The sequence below is a fragment of the Mauremys mutica genome, chromosome 2, assembly GCF_020497125.1.
Source record: "Mauremys mutica isolate MM-2020 ecotype Southern chromosome 2, ASM2049712v1, whole genome shotgun sequence".
Classification (NCBI taxonomy): Eukaryota; Metazoa; Chordata; order Testudines; family Geoemydidae; genus Mauremys; species Mauremys mutica.
The window spans coordinates 285,392,038-285,409,008 of record NC_059073.1 but is presented as its reverse complement, the minus strand read 5'-3'; the positions used below and the strand labels follow the sequence as shown (position 1 = coordinate 285,409,008).

At 45.4% G+C, this 16,971-nt stretch overlaps 1 protein-coding gene across 2 annotated transcripts in view; it reads left to right on the top strand.

Moving 5' to 3' along the window:
• Window positions 1-16,971, top strand: part of CRHR2 (corticotropin releasing hormone receptor 2) — a 266,132-nt gene that overhangs the window by 18,551 nt on the left and 230,610 nt on the right. Inside the window, exons 1-2 of one of the 2 annotated variants that reach the window (XM_045006109.1) lie at window positions 7,933-8,007; window positions 8,894-8,987. In XM_045006109.1, coding sequence (XP_044862044.1) covers window positions 7,933-8,007; window positions 8,894-8,987 — 169 coding nt within the window. Of the gene's footprint in view, window positions 1-7,932; window positions 8,008-8,893; window positions 8,988-16,971 lie in introns of those variants that run through there. The other variant, XM_045006108.1, reaches the window with a different exon arrangement.

Sequence of the window (16,971 nt, the reverse complement as noted above, 5' to 3'; positions counted from 1 at the left end):
ACAGAATTGATAAAGGGTATGGAACAGCTTCCATATGGGGAGAGACTAAGAGATTAGGGTTTTTACAACTAAGGGGGGATAGGATAGAATTCTATAAAATTATAAATGGTGTGGGAAAAGTAAATGGAGACATGTTATTTACCCTTTCCCACAATACAAAAAACAGGGGACACCTGATGAAATGAATAGGCAGCAGGTTTAAAACAAACAAAAGGAAGTACCTCTTCACACAATGCACAGTCAACCTGTGGAACTCATTGCCAGAGGATGCTGGGAGGGCCACAGTATAACTGGGTTAAAAATGAACTAGATAAGTTCATGGAGGATAGATCCATCAGTGGCAATTGGCTAAGATGGTCAGGGACACAACCCCATGCTTGGGGTGACCCTAACCCTCTGACTGTCAAAAGCTGGAAGGGGAAAACAGAGTGAATCTCTTCAACTACCCTGTTCTGTACACTCCCAGTGAAGCTCTGGTATTGGCCAGTGTCGGAGACAGGATACTGGCCTAGATGGAACAGTGGTCTGACCCAGGGTGGTTATTTTTATGTTGGTGCAACCTTAAATTGATTTTATTTTTTCATTTTTTAATGTTGAAAAAACTGAATTTTTTTTTTGTTTTGGACTGATCCAAAAAATCAGTTATTTGCCCAGCTCTAATCATGATCTATATTTTTTGCATCTAATGTAGTATAAATGTCTTATTTCTAACAAATGGAAGGGTACTGCTTGTGGGAGCCTTGATCATTGAAGGCTCCAGTCTTGCATCGGGATCTGAGCACAGCTCCTTTGCCTTCAGTGAAGCTCCACGTGGTTCCAGGGGTCTGCCTGCATCGATGCAGCATCAGGACTGGCACCTAATCTTATACGCTAATAGCTGAAGCCTAAATGGGTGGAAAGGGGAGCCCTTGTTGGTCCCAGAACTAGGGAGGCACTAAGATATTCCTGTGGCAGTACAAGGAGGGAGGAATTCAGAACGGGGGACTTTGTCTTCAGAGAGGGGAATTTCAATAGGCTAAAAAAATTCAAAATGTAAAAGGTGGACAACACAGAGGATGTCACTGGGCTGGATCTGGCCCCACGGGGGCCTCCAACCGAGGCTGCACAGCCATATGTCTTGAAACATAAGCAGTCAAATGCAGTGGCAGTGCACCAGACAGGAGTTTGGCCTTGTTAGCTGGGGGTTTTCCTGAACCCAAAGTTCTTGATAACTTTACTGTCTGCGAGGCAGTGTCAGGATATAAATCAATGGGGACACAGCACATCCATTTGATAAGGGGTTGGTATAAACAGTGCAAACAAGAGTGCTTTCACTTAAAGCTTTTACTTTATTTAGTCTCAAGCACATACACCTGCCTGCACCAGGCTAGTAAAGCACCCCAAACCTATATTTACCCCACAGTCTGGAGTGGTGTTTGAGTGGTTCAGCAACAGGCTTCTGGTAGCCAGCCTTCCATCTGCTGCTGGGGATCTTAAGATAGGTCCATGAAGTCTGTCTAACCCTGACTTTTCTCCCCTTTTATGTGTGTGAGTGTGACATAGTTGTCAATCAACCCCCCCCCAAAAAACAACCCCCCCCAAAATATTAAGCAAGAGTTAAACAGAAGTTTCCAGCCATTAGTTGAACAGATATGTTTCTGCAGAGTCCGCAGTCTCATGTGCCCTGACAAACACACACCAGACGTCAAATATAAACAGACTTCCTGTTTTTCAAAACTGCAGACTTCAGTAGTTTAAAAGAAGCAAGACAGGACGGCACAGGTCACCCTTATGGTCACCCCCATCTCCTCCTGGCTTGCCTAATTATGCTAAAGTTGCTGCAGAGGCCTTATAGCTTAGCTGCTTTTGGCAATCAGTGTGACAGTCGATATTCCAGTTACTGGCAGTGGCTGAGGCTTTTTGCTGGGCTGTCAAAATCTCTCCCTACCGCCTATTAAACTAGACCTTCCAGTCGATACCTATAGCATTCAAATATTCTCAGTGGAGCAATTATAGCTGTAGGACCAAGGCAGCTCAAGTTTCACTCTTTCAAAAATAACTAAACTCAATTTATGCTCCCAGGAAGAGTCTGAACACTGGAAACTAACACTCTGCTCGGGCTTGCTGCATAAATGTCCTGTCTTTTAGGACAGAAAACACTGTCTCTGCCCAAGCGTCCAAGGACGGGTTGTTTTTCAAAATACAAAGAAAATGGGTCTGAGTCTAAGAGCCTTTCAGTGAATGGATTGCGAGAAGATAGGCAAGAGTCTTCAGCAATGTTTTTCTGCAGAAAGGAACGTCAGTATTTGCTTCCTCTCTTAAAATGGGGCTAGAACAGATTAATATTTTAATAACTGAAAACATTTACTATTTGGATGTTCATACAATCATTCCCACCCCTCTGTATCTTTAAAATACTACATGGCTGAAGACTTTTTCCTCTGAAGTTATGAGTTATTTTACCAGTTTTCCCATCTGCACTTTTCTGTGTGTTCCTTTGCAAACTTTATACTTTTCCTTTATTTCTTTATTTACTGCTAAATAAAAGTCACACACAAGAAGCCCATTTATTAGGATAACTGGGCTAGAAATGGAAGCAAAAGTAATACAACATCTGTGCAAGATTTTTTTCCCCGCTAGCCAAGTGAACCAAAAGTTGATCCTAAAACAAACATGACATTCAACCTTTTTCTTCCTACACATATTGTGAAATCCCCAATGCCGTCTGGACTCTCCTGTTGTCACACACAAATTGGACAGCTGCACATACAGTGTATTTATAGTACATTGTCTAAAGCAAAAAAACAATGAGGAGTCCGGTGGCACCTTAAAGACTAATAGATTTATTTGGGCAGGGCTGGCCTTACCATGAGGTGAACTGAGGTGGCCACCTCAGGTGCCAGACTGTGGGGGGAGGGGGAGCACCAGGACCCAGAGTGTAGAAAATTGTGTCTGCGGCTGGTGCATATGTATTCTCTCTGCTCCAGATGCACAGAGAAGGTGGAGTGCTGTGCTGGAGGAAGGAGGGCACAAGAGACATAACAGGCAGGCAGGAGAAAAGGGGAGAGGGCAGAACAGAAAGCAGCAGGAGCTGCAGGGAGAGAGAGGAGGAGGAGGAGCCTCTTTTGTACCTCACTGACACCCCCAGGAGCCTGGACTGATTCTCACCAGCTTTCCTGCTGCTTCCCTGAACCCACTTGAGGAGAACAGGCAGTCAACTGAAGTAGTAGGAGCCAGTTAGGCCCTTAAGAGGCTGATATCTTCCCTCACTCAGGCCCTGCTACCAGCCTGCTTATTTGTCCCCTTCAATCGAGTGTTGAGAGCCACTAACACGGCTACCCTCTGATACTATCTAAACCAAGCCCTTGAAGTAAAACCCAGCTCTGCCGCACAGCTTCAGTCATTCCAGTACCACTACAGGGAGGCAGTGTGGCCTATTTGATGGGGACTCAGGAGACCTGTGTTCTATTCCTGGATCCTTCATAGAGTCGTAGACTTTAAGGTCAGAAGGAACCATTATGATCGTCTAGTCTGACCACCTGCACAACACAGGCCACAGAATCTCACCCACCCACTCCTGTAACAAACCCCTAACCTATGTCTGAGTTATTGAAGTCCACAAATCGTGGTTTAAAGACTTCAAGGTGCAGAGAATCCTCCAGCAAGTGACCCGTGCCCCACGCTGCAGAGGAAGGTGAAAACCCCCCAGGTCCTCTGCCAATCTGCCCTGGAGGAAAATTCCTTCCTGACCCCAAATATGGTGTTCAGCTAAACCCTGAGCATATGGGGAAGACTCCTCCAGGAAAGAATTCTCTGTAGTAACTCAGATCCCACCTCATCTAACATCCCATCACAGCCCATTGGGCATATTTACCGCTAATAGTCAAAGATCAATTAATTGCCAAAATTAAGCTATCCCATCATACCATCCCCTCCATAAATTTATCAAGCTTAGTCTTGAATCCAGATATGTCTTTTGCCCCCACTACTCCCCTTGGAATGCTGTTCCAGAACTTCACTCCTCTAATGGTTAGAAACCTTCATCTAATTTCAAGGCTAAATGGAGGTAGATATTACCACATCCAAGGTAGAAGCCAAACTCGAACAGCTTAATGGAACTAAATCGGGGGCCCAGATAATCTTCATCCAAGAATATTAAAGGAACTGGCACATGAAATTTCAAGCCCATTAGCAAGAATTTTTAATGAATCTGTAAACTCAGGCGTTGTACCATATGACTGGAGAATTGCTAACATGGTTCCTATTTTTAAGAAAGGAAAAAAAAGTGATCCGGGTAACTACAGGCCTGTTAGTTTGACATCTGTAGTATGCAAGGTCTTGGGAAAAAATTTGAAGGAGAAAGTAGTTAAGGACATTGAGGTCAATGGTAATTGGGACAAAATACAAAATGGTTTTACAAAAGTTAGATCGTGCCAAACCAACCTGATCTCCTTCTTTGAGAAGGTAACAGGTTTTTTAAATAAAGGAAACACAGTGGATCTAATTTACCTTGATTTCAGTAAGGCATTTGATATGGTTCCACATGGGGAATTATTAGTTAAATTGGAAAAGATGGGGATCAATATGAAAATTGAAAGGTGAATAAGGATCTGGTTAAAGGGGAGACTACAATGGGTCGTACTGAAGGGTGAACTGTCAGGCTGGAAGGAGGTTACTAGTGGAGTTCCTCAGGGATCGGTTTTGGGACCAATCTTATTTAATCTTTTTATTACTGACCTTGGCACAAAAAGTGTGAGTGTGCTAATAAAGTTTGCAGATGACACAAAGCTGGGAGGTATTGCCAATACAGAGAAGGACCGGGATATCATACAGGAAGATCTGGATGACCTTGTAAACTGGAGTAATAGTAACAGGATGAAATTTAATAGTAAAAAGTGCAAGGTCATGCATTTAGGGATTAATAGCAAGAATTTTTGTTATAAGCTGGGGCCTCATCAGTTGGAAGTAACAAAGGAGGAGAAGGACCTCAGAGTATTGGTTGATCACAGGATGACTATGAGCCGCCAATGTGATATGGCCATGAAAAAAGCTAATGCGTTCTTGGGATGCATCAGGCGAGGTATTTCCAGTAGAGATAAGGAGGTGTTAGAATCGTTATACAAGGCACTGGTGAGACCTCATCTGGAATACTGTGTGCAGTTCTGGTCTCCTATGTTTAAAAAGGATGAATTCAAACTGGAACAGGTACAGAGAAGGGCTACTAGGATGATCCGAGGAATGGAAAACCTGTCTTATGAAAGGAGACTGAAAGAGCTTGGCTTGTTTAGCCTAACCAAAAGAAGGCTGAGGAGAGAGATGATTTCTCTCTAGAAATATATCAGAGGGATAAATATCAGGGAGGGAGAGGAATTATTTAAGCTCAGTACTAATGTGGACACAAGAACAAATGGATATAAACTGACTGGCCTCCTGATGATATTAGGTAACTCACTTCACTGCTCTATGCCTCACTTTCCCCATCTGTAAAATGGAGATAACGATTAGGGCCTTACCAAATTCACGGCCATGAAAAACACATCATAGACCATGAAATATGGTCTCCCTCCCTTCCCCCCACCCGCTGTGAATTCTGGTCTTTTGTGTGCTTTTCCCATATACTATACAGATTTCACGGAGGAGACCAGCGTTTCTCAAACTGGGGGTCCTGAGCCAAAAGGCAGTTGAAGGGGCAGGTTATGGGGGGGGTTGCGATATTTCCACCCTTACTTCTGCACTGGCTTCAGAGCTGGGTGGCTGGAGAGCGGCGGCTGCTGACTGAGGGTCCCACTCTGCAGGCAGCAGTGCAGAAGCAAGGGTGGCAATATCATACCAGGCCATCCTTATTTCTGCGCTGCCGCTGGCAGTGGCTCTGCCTTCAGAGCTGGACTCCCAGCCAGCAGCCACCGCCCTCCAGCTGCCCTGCTCTGAAGGCAGCGCCACCACCAGTAGCAGTGCAGAAGTAAGGGTAGCAGTACCGCAACCCCCCCTCTAATAACCTTGCAACCTCCTCTCCCCCTCCCCCCCCCAAAAAAAAACTCCTTACTGGGTCAGGACCCCCTACAATTACAACACTGTGAAATTTCAGATTTAAATAGCTGAAATCATGAAATTTACCATTTTTAAAATCCTATGACTGTGAAATTGACCAAAATCAACAGGGAATTTGGTAGGGCCCTAATAATGATACCAGCTTCTTTTGGAAAGCACTTTGAGATCTACTGGTGGAAAGCGCTGTATAAAGTATTTATTATTTATTGTTGATGCAGAGTAATTTTGTTATTTAGTGGTGTCAGAATCAGACCATACTTATGTCACTCAATGGAAATAAAAATGTTGGAAGGGGTTGGTTGGTTTGTTTTTGTTTGTTTGTTTAAAGAATTTTCATTCTGAAAAATACCAAGAAAAAATAGAAAGCTATTTTAAAAGGAATGAAAGGTTTTAATGTATTAATGTTCCTGAGGAGTTCATATTTTCACCATCATTTATTCCGTTTCTCCTTGTTATGCAACAAGGAAGTCAGTAATACAGATGGTGTTTTACAATCACTGAACACATTATGAAGCTCCTAAATGTAATGTAAACCATCAGTGGATATGTTATTTTCCCTGAGTCAGAGCTGTGTGTCTCGCTTGGCTTAAATAGAAGAGCGAAGGCATTTTGTGAGTTCTCAAGGCATTGTATACCCTCATAAAGAGTCAGAAAGGTTTGATTTCACGGCCTAGCGGTGTCCGTCAGTAATTTGTCACTTTTGAATATTTTCATTCTCCCTTTCTGTTATGGCATTCCGTAGCAATGCTATTATTCCCTGAAGTATTAAAAACTGGCTGCCATCTACTGATCATTTACATGTATTGTTCTGGGAGCTACCTCTGCTGAGCCTGCAATGTGCAGTAATTTATTTCCCTTTTGGGCGTGAAAATGAGATTCGATTCTTTGGCCTCAGTATTAAGTGTATTCCTTAAAATCCTGGGTTTTTTTGTCGGATGTCTAAAGAAATATTGTGTTGTTAGGAGGCTAAGCAAAGTTCTCACCCATGTTGTATGGCTTTGAACAAATTTGAAGTTAAATCACTTCAGCTAATATCTACCAACTAGCATAAGCAGCTTGCTAAATTCATTAGTGCAAGAGACCCATTTGTTGCTACCTTTTCTCACCCTCTAGTTGCTACTTAAGTCATAGGTGACCTATTAGAGAAGAGCAGCAAAGAGTCCTGTGGCACCTTATAGACTAACAGACGTTTTGGAGCATGAGCTTTTGTGGGTGAATACCCACTTCGTCGGATACATGTAGTGGAAATTTCCAGGGGCAGGTATATATATGCAAGCAAGAAGCAGGCTAGAGATAACGAGGTTAGCGCAATCAGGGAGGATGAGGCCCTGTTCTAGCAGCTGAGGTGTGAAAACCAAGGGAGGAGAAACTGGTTTTGTAGTTAGCAAGCCATTCACACTCTTTGTTTAATCCTGAGCTGATGGTGTCAAATTTGCAGATGAACTGAAGCTCAGCAGTTTCTCTTTGAAGTCTGGTCCTGAAGTTTTTTTGCTGCAGGATGGCCACCTTAAGATCTGCTATTGTGTGGCCAGGGAGGTTGAAGTGTTCTCCTACAGGTTTTTGTATATTGCCATTCCTAATATCTGATTTGTGTCCATTTATCCTTTTCCGTAGAGACTGTCCAGTTTGGCCGATGTACATAGCAGAGGGGCATTGCTGGCATATGATGGCGTATATTACATTGGTGGATGTGCAGGTGAATGAACCAGTGATGGTGTGGCTGATCTGAAGTGGGTATTCACCCACGAAAGCTCATGCTCCAAAACGTCTGTTAGTCTTTAAGGTGCCGCAGGACTCTTTGCTGCTTTTACAGATCCAGACTAACACGGCTACCCCTCTGATACTATTAGAGAAGAGAGAGCTGTGCAGCTTTAGTTTACATGGGAATAGTGAGATGGAGAAGGAATGTATTTCAACCTCGTGCCTCTTGCCGCAAGAAGACTTACAGTGAAATTACTCTCTACACCATATCTCACCTGTGTAGGTTGCTTGTGTGGTACACCAAGCTCTTCCTTAACTGTAACTTATTCCGATTTTGTTTGTTCAAGTGAAGACAGATGAATGGCCATGAGGGCTGGTGGTCTCCCAGTACCGTTCTGTGACTCTTATTCTTCCCCCCATAACAAACCTGTGACTTTTCCTGAAAGTACTGCTGACAGTATCACTGCCCAAGTTATGATGTAGAAATGAGCTGTGCAGGACTCCTGACTTTGTCCTTGGGGATTTTAAGTATCGGGGAGAGAGTTTTATCACTCTAAAGGGGGAAATAGGCAGATAGTCTTTTTTTCAAAGAGAAGGATAGCTGTATGGAGGACAGCTGGCTGATGATGTCAGGGAACGCTCATTCAGAGGAAGCTCTGATGACACGTAGACATTAAAGACTCCATGATAAAAACTGTCGTACTTACATTCTGCAGTCATTAAGTTCCCCCTGTTGGTTCAGTGGGATACAATATTCTTCATGTCCTATCCTACACTGTTGTGTAGTGTTGTTGCTGTGCTCTGTTAAATAGCTGCCACACTTTGCTTCAGAGGTGGCTGCATTTTACTGAGGGTGGAAGTGATCCCTGTATTGATTTGCTAACTCCCAGGAGTGCCTTCACCCACAATTGCACAATTGATAAGCCCTGGCTGGGATGATTTAGTTGGGGTTGGTCCTGCTTTGAGCAGGAGATTGGACTAGATGACCTCCTGAGGTCTCTTCCAACCCTAATATTATTCTACGATTCTATAAGTTAAAACTGCTATAAAAGTGCCAGGTATTATTATCACGCTCCCAGGAGACAGAATCCTGTCCTTCTCTTGCTGCTTGTTAAGTATAAATATTTATTGAGTTTGTTTTTTTCTTTTCCTTTTGTTCATCCAGTTAGTTCTGCACTGTGAATCCTCTGTGAGCCTGCCCTTGTCTGTTCTGCTGGAAAGGTATTGTGAAGCGTTGTCGGCTCTCTACAATGTCACAGGTATATACTCCGTTCACTTCTATCAATAGTCAGTTTTTACACTGCTGCCTATCACTGCCGTCCGAGAGCCCTCAATCCATTATTGTATATCCCTACAGAGATAAACATAGCTGAGTCACCTAGGTCCTCTTAGCGGCAACAGTATATAAGGGTTTGGGTTTTGAGCAGGCCCTCAGATTTTATATTCCTGGAAACAACTGCAGGCACGATTTGGAAGGTACCAATTACTTCATAGCCCTTGAACAGCTATCAGTCTGATTGGACCAAACCAAGCAGTGAGACACTAAAGTGCTGTAAACGGTGCCCGCACTTACTCCTGGACACCAAACTGTGGTGCACACTTGGAGCTGACTCTCTTTTCTGTAACTTCAGAACCTAAATGTGGTGAGCCAGTTCTCAGCCCTCAGATTCTAATTGTAGCTTTTCAGTGTGTGACAAAGGACCAACAGAGTATAATGGAGACGTTTGAAATTATATAAGAATCTTTTTAAAATGTGGAGGAACATAGACGTTACCGTTTAGGGCTAGTCTACCCTACCGCGCTACACCGGCGCAGCTCTCCCGTCGGCATAATTCCTCCACCTCCGCGAGTGGCGGAAACTATGTCGGAGGGAGAGAGTCTCCTGCCGCTTAGGTCGATGTAACTTGTGTCGCTCGGGGGGTGGCTTCTTCACATCCCTGTGTGACATAAGTTACAGCGATTGAAGTGGTAGTGTGGACCAGCCCCTGATCAGGTCTCATGCCTCAGGAAATTACCAACACCTCATGCTCAAGAGGAAGGTCATATCCCCTCTATGATACACATAGCTAGCCATGCCTCACTGTGTGTGCCCGCACGCCCAACAATATCCTCCTGACAGTAACGGGGAATCGACCTATTGCATTAGCTGTACCTTAGTTTGCATATAAATGTGTGCAATGACCTGCATCCAGCAGCGACATTGAATTCTGCACTTTGTGGCATTACCTTCTATACTTTATGCAATGTACTGCTTTTTTTAAAATTTCAATTTACCTGTCATTTATTTCATGAAATGTCCTTACTCTTCCATAGTATGAGACAAAATACAAAGGAAAGACCGATCCGTTTTCTTGATATCTTTCATAATTTTGAATACTTCATTCAGGTGTCCTTTGCCTCTTGAATATTATTTTAAGTATGACAGTAATTCATAATGGGCATTTCATGCTTCCCTATCCATGGATTTAATTGCACAAATTAAATTTCACACCAGCCGGTCTGAGATGTTGGCAAACAAGTCACTTCTTAATTGCTGGCATAAATAATGTTCTGGGCTCTTTATGCAAGGCATGAATATAGCAAAACTTATAAAGCAGATTTCCACTAGTGAAACAGCATTTTAAAGAGAGAGGGGACAGTAGAAGATCCAGAAGGCAAAACAGGAGAACCTCGTTGACCATGGATCCTCATTATAAGGTATCAGCAAAACACCAGCCTCAGAACTAACCAGACTTTCAATCTGTAATGAAGCCATCCAACTTACTACCCTTATGTAACACACCACCCTCGGCCCTAGTGTGTACTCTTTAAACTTTCTTGGGGTGCGCTTACTCTCCCACTCACACACATACTCACACTCAGACACACACACTCACACTCACACACCCCACACAAATATCTTGAACAAACTTGATTAAGAACCACGGAGAACAATCCATGTGAAAATCCTTGTTTGGTCTACCTTATCTGTCGCTCAGTCACGAGAGCTCTGTAACAGTCCAGTATCTGAGTTTCCTCCCCGCAGAACTGCTAACTTCACATGAAAGCGTGCACTGCCCCTTTAAAGGACAAGCTGAAGTCTTCAGCTTGGGGGTTGGACTAGATGACCTCCTGAGGTCTCTTCCAACCCTAATCTTCTATGATTCTGTGACAGCCTGAGTGTACTCAAGGAGGCCCCGTCCTGGGGCTGGGCTATATAAACAGGAAAATGAAGCTGAAGGGGAGTAGAAGTTGTGCATGGTGTAACGTGTGGGGGTTTCCTCTTCTGGGTGGCAGGAGATTAGTCCTACTAAACTCAGCTACTCTGTTTGGTGAATTTTAAGTCTGGGAATGCTCCACCAGGGTTCTGAGGTAAGGACCTTGTAAACTGTGTATTGTGATTGTTCCTGTCCCGAAACCCAGGTAAAAGGGGACGTGCTATTTTATTAGCATGTGTCGGCTTCTCTTTAGCCTGGACTGTAAATTGTACCCAATGTTGCCTTGGGGTGGGGGGCAGGAGGGAATTAAGGTGGGTCACTCCAATGGCACCACATTGGGGGTGGTGGTGTCACTCTGCCAACACCTCTATGCGTCACTTTCAAAAAACTTTCTCGCTACGTATAATGAAGCAATGGTGCGAACTGCCTTTTTGTAACGTCACCTGGGTGTAAGTTCAGCGCTACGCTGAATCAATGGTGCTGTAAGTAGAGTCTAAATGTATTTACCTGACCAAAGCCTTTTTAAGAGGCGAGGGTAATTGGCGCTCCTCTCAGTGGGTATTGCTTCCTGGAAAAAATCCCTAGGTGACCTGGCCTTGTCTCCTTGGGGGATATGTATTGACACTGCTGCACTGTGGCCATGCCTGCACTACAGAGCCTATGCTCGCATAGCCCCCTTGTGAGGATACAGCGTTTGCCCAAAGAAGGAGCTTTTCTGCTGGTGTAGTAACACCACCTACCTCCCTGAGCGATGCTAGCTATGCTGGCAGAAGTATTCTTCTGTGGGAAGAGCTGTGTCTGCTCTGAGGTTGACTTATCTGTGTCCCTACGGCCATCTGTTTAGGCCAGTATCAATTTTAAGTGTAGACCAGGCCTGTATCAGCTCAAAAGTGGGATGTATGTAGTTCTTGCTCTGCTTCTGCATGCAAAGGGGAAACTGCCAAAGTAGCTTGATTTATCTGTTGTAACTCAGCTGATGTAGCCAGCATTGGTAATCAAGGAGTCTCTGTAATACATTGGCTACAAGTATGTATGTGCCACACACACACCAGGATTTTCAAAAGAACCCATGGGAGGCAAGGCACCTGGACCCCATTGAAATTCAATGGGATATGGGCACCCGATTCCCTTAACCACCTCTGAAAATCCCACCCTGTGTCTTGCACCTGATTTTGTCATATTTGGCCTTTACTGTGTACATCAATGGCCAAGTAGCACTTCCGATGCATTTTTGGTCTCCATGGAAGTCTCTTGCCCTCACATTTTGGCCCATGTACAATTTGTGCAATATGGCATGTTGTTTCTGACAGCTTCTTTAGACCTGTAAATGAATCCTCAAAGGTCAGGTTTGAGGAGATTCCGCTGAAAATCAGAGTTGTCCAAAAAATAAAACAGATGGTGGCTGGCCAGTGCTGCTGCCTGGAGTGTTTCTGTCTAGATGAGGTGGCCAGTTTCTTTTTCCTGAGTGGCCTTTTTCACTTCATTGGCTGTTATTCTGTGTATAGTGGTTGAATACACTGTTCTTCCAAGCCACTGGAGGACAGATAGTATGGGTTTGTGGTTAGATGTGTCATTCCATTTAACTTAATGAATTTCTGACATTTTGCTGAAGTAAACTGTGTTATCACTAGTGAACTGCTCTGGTGTATCACTTCCTGCAGGTCTCACCCGTGCTCCCTCTTATGTTAGGACAAAGATCTGGAGCAGCATTAAGAGGCTCTTCCATCCCCAATTCTGGCAGGGAGAGGATTCCCTTGCTGCAACTGCTACAGAAGACAGCTGTAAGGCCGTCTCCTGAGGCCCTGCTTGGAATCTGAAGGAACAAAATGGACACCGTGTAGAATCAAGCATGTGGGTTTATTACGCACAGCACTGGTAGAGTGTCACTTTGCTTATTAGGCTCAGAGACACTGCAAAACAATTGATTACAAAGGATTATATGGATTTTTCATAGACAGAGGAAAGTGACGAGTTGGGTGGTCCGGAGCCCCTGGATAGGTCTAGCAGCAAGACAAGATAAGCACAGTAGCCAGTAGTCAAAGGTTACATAATGTCTCTGCCCATGGTTTCAGGTTAACAAGTAACATACAATTAATACAAAGGTGTTTTTCTTTAAACAATGTATAAAGTATATTAGTATAAAATATATATATTGAATTCTGATTTGAGGTCCATAGGAATGAGGTAGCCCTTCTGATTGTCCAACAGGTACATACCTGGGGGTTAAAACAAAAAGACATTCGAAAAGTACATGGCAATAGAAACTGTTTTCCATGTTGCTCATTGGTGCTTCTAAAGGCAGGCACTGGTACCTGTGGGAAGCAGGAGGGAGGATGTCATCTCTCATACTGTCATGCTGGAACCTCTTCCATAAACTCAAGGTTGAATGTGTGGGGAGAATATGGCCACCTCCTCTGCCAGAGGAGTGGACACAAACCTAATGGGCTCCTTTCATTCCTTTGGCCTGTTTGCAGCTTCAGATAAAAGTGCCAATTATTGCTCCCCATCTGGGATTGTGCTGACCAAGCTTATCTTAGTAAAAAGCAAGGTTGTCTTTTGTTTGCTCTGCTTCTCTTAGCTAATATTGTTCACTGTTTACTGGGCCTCTGGCCTCTTGACCAAACGCTGGACTTTGGGCCCGTGAAAAGAGCTGACATGGTGTGTATCAGGTTTTTACATAAACAGCACATGGATTTTGGCCCTTCAAAATCCCGCGTGTGAGCAGTATGACAGGTCCAGGTCTGTGTGGGAGGGGATGTGTCAGGGCAGCATGCAATGCTGCAGAGATTCTGGACAGTGCTGCATCTGATGTGGTAGCCCTGGGAGGTGACCTCAGCCCCTGGGGCCTACCCACGTTGTTCTGAGTTACCTCAGGAGTGTCTCCACCTCAGAACAGCCCAGGATTGGGAGGGTGCGGAAAGGTAACTTAAAGACACATACGCCCCTCTTTCCTCTGGGCTGCAAGGCGTAGGCTGCACCTGTCAGAGGTGCAGCACAGAAGTTTACTCAAAGTGGATCTAGGGTTGCCAACTTTGTAATATTTAAAAACCGGACACCCCAGCAGGAGTGCCAGAACCGCCCCTTCCCCAGAGGACCTGCCCCACCCCTTCCCCCCAGGCTTCACCCCTGCCTCACTCCCCCAAGGCCCCACTCCTGCCCTGCCTGTTCCCCGTGAGGTCCCACCCCCAGTTCGCTTCTCTATTCCCCTCTCTCCCGCTCCCTGCATGGGTCAGGAGGGACTCGCCTGCGGAGCTGGAGTTGGGAGCTGCAGCCGCCCGATGCAGGTAGGAGATGGCCCTGGCTGAGTAGGGGCTGGTGAGGGTGATGACTCAGCACCTCCCCTGCCCACAGTACCCGGACTTTGGGTGTCCAGTCAGTAGATCTGACCGGACCCAATCAGGTCCCATTTTCAACCAGACTTCCTGGTCAAAATCTGGACACCTGGCCATCCTAAGTGTATCACATTTCAACATGCTCATGTTGCAGGTGACATGCAAAATACCACTGGTCATTCTGCACGGGCATTGATCAAAATGAGGTGCATTTGGGCCTGGACAGGTCCCATGGAATCTTTGACCACTCCCTATTCCCAAGGGTGGGTTGGTGCATTCTGCGGCTGCTGACACACTGTCCGTCCTTTGGGCAACTTGACAATTTGTTTATCAGTGTTTTGCTATTAAAAACAGCTCCTTCGTTCTAGATGGCCTGGAGCACAGCTCTTCCAACACAAGCTGGTAGCCATTGCGAATGGCCAGCTCCTTCCGTGGACTACGGAATGGAGAAGGAAGGCATATGTGTTCTCCCCTCTGTCCCTTCACAGTAGCTTCATGAGCCTACACTAAAAGATCATCACTTCGAGGGCTGAGGGGAGGCAATGTGGAGTAGTGGTTAGAGCATTGGAGTTGGAAGACCTCGGTCCTGTTCCTGATTTGCTTGCTGGGTGAGCTGGGACAAGTCACTTGCCCCTCTGTGCCTCAGTTTACCCATTTGTAAAATGTAGATAACAATATTGACCTTTGTAGAGCACTTTGAAATCTGCTGATGAAAAATGCCATCTAAGAGCTGGGTATTATTATCATTGTGTGCAGGGCCGCCCAGAGGATTCAGGGAGCCGGGGGCAAAGCAATTTCAGGGGCCCCTTCCATAAAAAAAAAGTTGCAATACTATAGAATACTATATTCTCGTGGGGCCCCCTGTGGGGCCCAGGGCACATTGCCCCACTTGCCCCCCCTCACACTTGCCCTGGGAAAAATAAACATTTAAAAACCTTCTGCATCTCAGCACAAACCCAGTTTTGAGAAAACTTCTTTTCAAGTCACCTTTACATGGTATCACTGGTTCTCAGCATTAGCTAGTGCTAAAAGGCACTAAAGCTCATTAAACGGGTTGGACAAATATTTTCTGTCAAAACTTTTTTTGGATCGAAAACTAGGGGGTTTTTAAAAAGCAGAAAAAAATCACTGACAATGTCTGCTTTCCTTCAAAATGTGTTGTGGTTTTTTTAATTGAAAAGCTGAAATTAGTCTGCCAAAACCTGAACATGGTTTGGGGTTTCAGAAGTGTGTGGCCAAATATTTGCTGCTTGCTGTGTTTGTTTAAAGAAACAATAAAAAAATTCTGCTTAAAAAAAATCCAAAACTTTTGAACTGCCTCAGCTTGTGACCAAACGCCTGAGCCCATCCAGTCAGAGATTTTTCCAGGTTTCTGACACTCTGCTGGCTTCCTTGACTCATATCTGACTCCATAACTTTGGGTTCATTTAGCTTAGAACATAAGAACGGCCGCACCGGGTCAGACCAAAGGTCCATCTAGCCCAGTATCTGTGTACCGACAATGGCCAATGCCAGGTGCCCCAGAGGGAGTGAACCTAACAGGCAATGATCAAGTGATCTCTCTCCTGCCATCCATCTCCACCCTTTGACAAACAGAGGCTAGGGACACCATTCCTTACCCATCCTAGCTAATAGCCATTAATGGACTTAACCTCCATGAATGTATCTGTTTCCTAGAGACTGGCTCCATGGTGTCCCTCACAAACTGGAGACAGTTACTGGGGGTTTGTCTTTAGTATAGCTTATGTATATACTCCACGAACTGAGCATTTGAGCTTGTTCCAGAATCTGGGATGAGCCTATGTTGTGAAAACTGAAATGCTCAAAATAGCACATGCATGTGAATGGACACAGGGTGCTAAAATTAAATTAACCCAGGGGTTCTCAAACTGGGGGTCAGGATCCCTCAGGGGGTCACGAGATTATTACTGGGGGTCACGAGCTGTCAGCCTCCACCTGAAACCCCGCTTTGCCTCCAGCATTTATAATAGTGTTAAATATATAAAAAAGTGTTTTTAATTTATGGCGGGGGGGTCACACTCAGAGATTTGCTATGTGAAAGGGGTCACCAGTACAAAAGTTTGAGAACCACTGAATTAACCCCTCTGGAGCCTCGGGGAATGCAGGGAGGGGGGTCTCCCTTAGTAGGGTTGAGAAGGAGGTAGGTGGTGTAGGATATTGCTCTTCTCATGTGATCCCTCCCCTATGGAAAAGATAACAGCTTGGCTCTTTTTGTTAAATAGCTGTCTGCAAGCCTCAAACTGCTGAATGAGCTTTAGGGTAGGGAAGACTGTGCCTCCCAAACAGCCTGGCCCTACCCCCATCCGACCCCCAGCCATTTCCTGCCCCCCGACTGCCCCTCTCAGAATCCCCGACCCATCCTGTTCCTTGTCCCCTCACCGCCCCCCCCCAAAACCCCCTCCCCAACCACCACCCCGGGACCCCACTCCCCAACCCCACCTGTTCCCTAACTGCCCCAACCCCTAATTCTGCCCCCCTGCTGAGTCCTGACAGACCCCCAGAACGCCCACGATCCGTTCCCCGCCCCCCCAGAACCTCTGCCCCCTCCCTGTGCCCTGACTGTTCCTAGGACTCCCTGCCCCTTATCCAACCCCTCCCTGGCCCCGGCCATGCTGCTTACCCCCTCCCCCACCCCCAGAGCCTCAGCGCACCATGTCCAGGAGCGGCCCTGGACAGTGCTGCAGTGGCGTGAC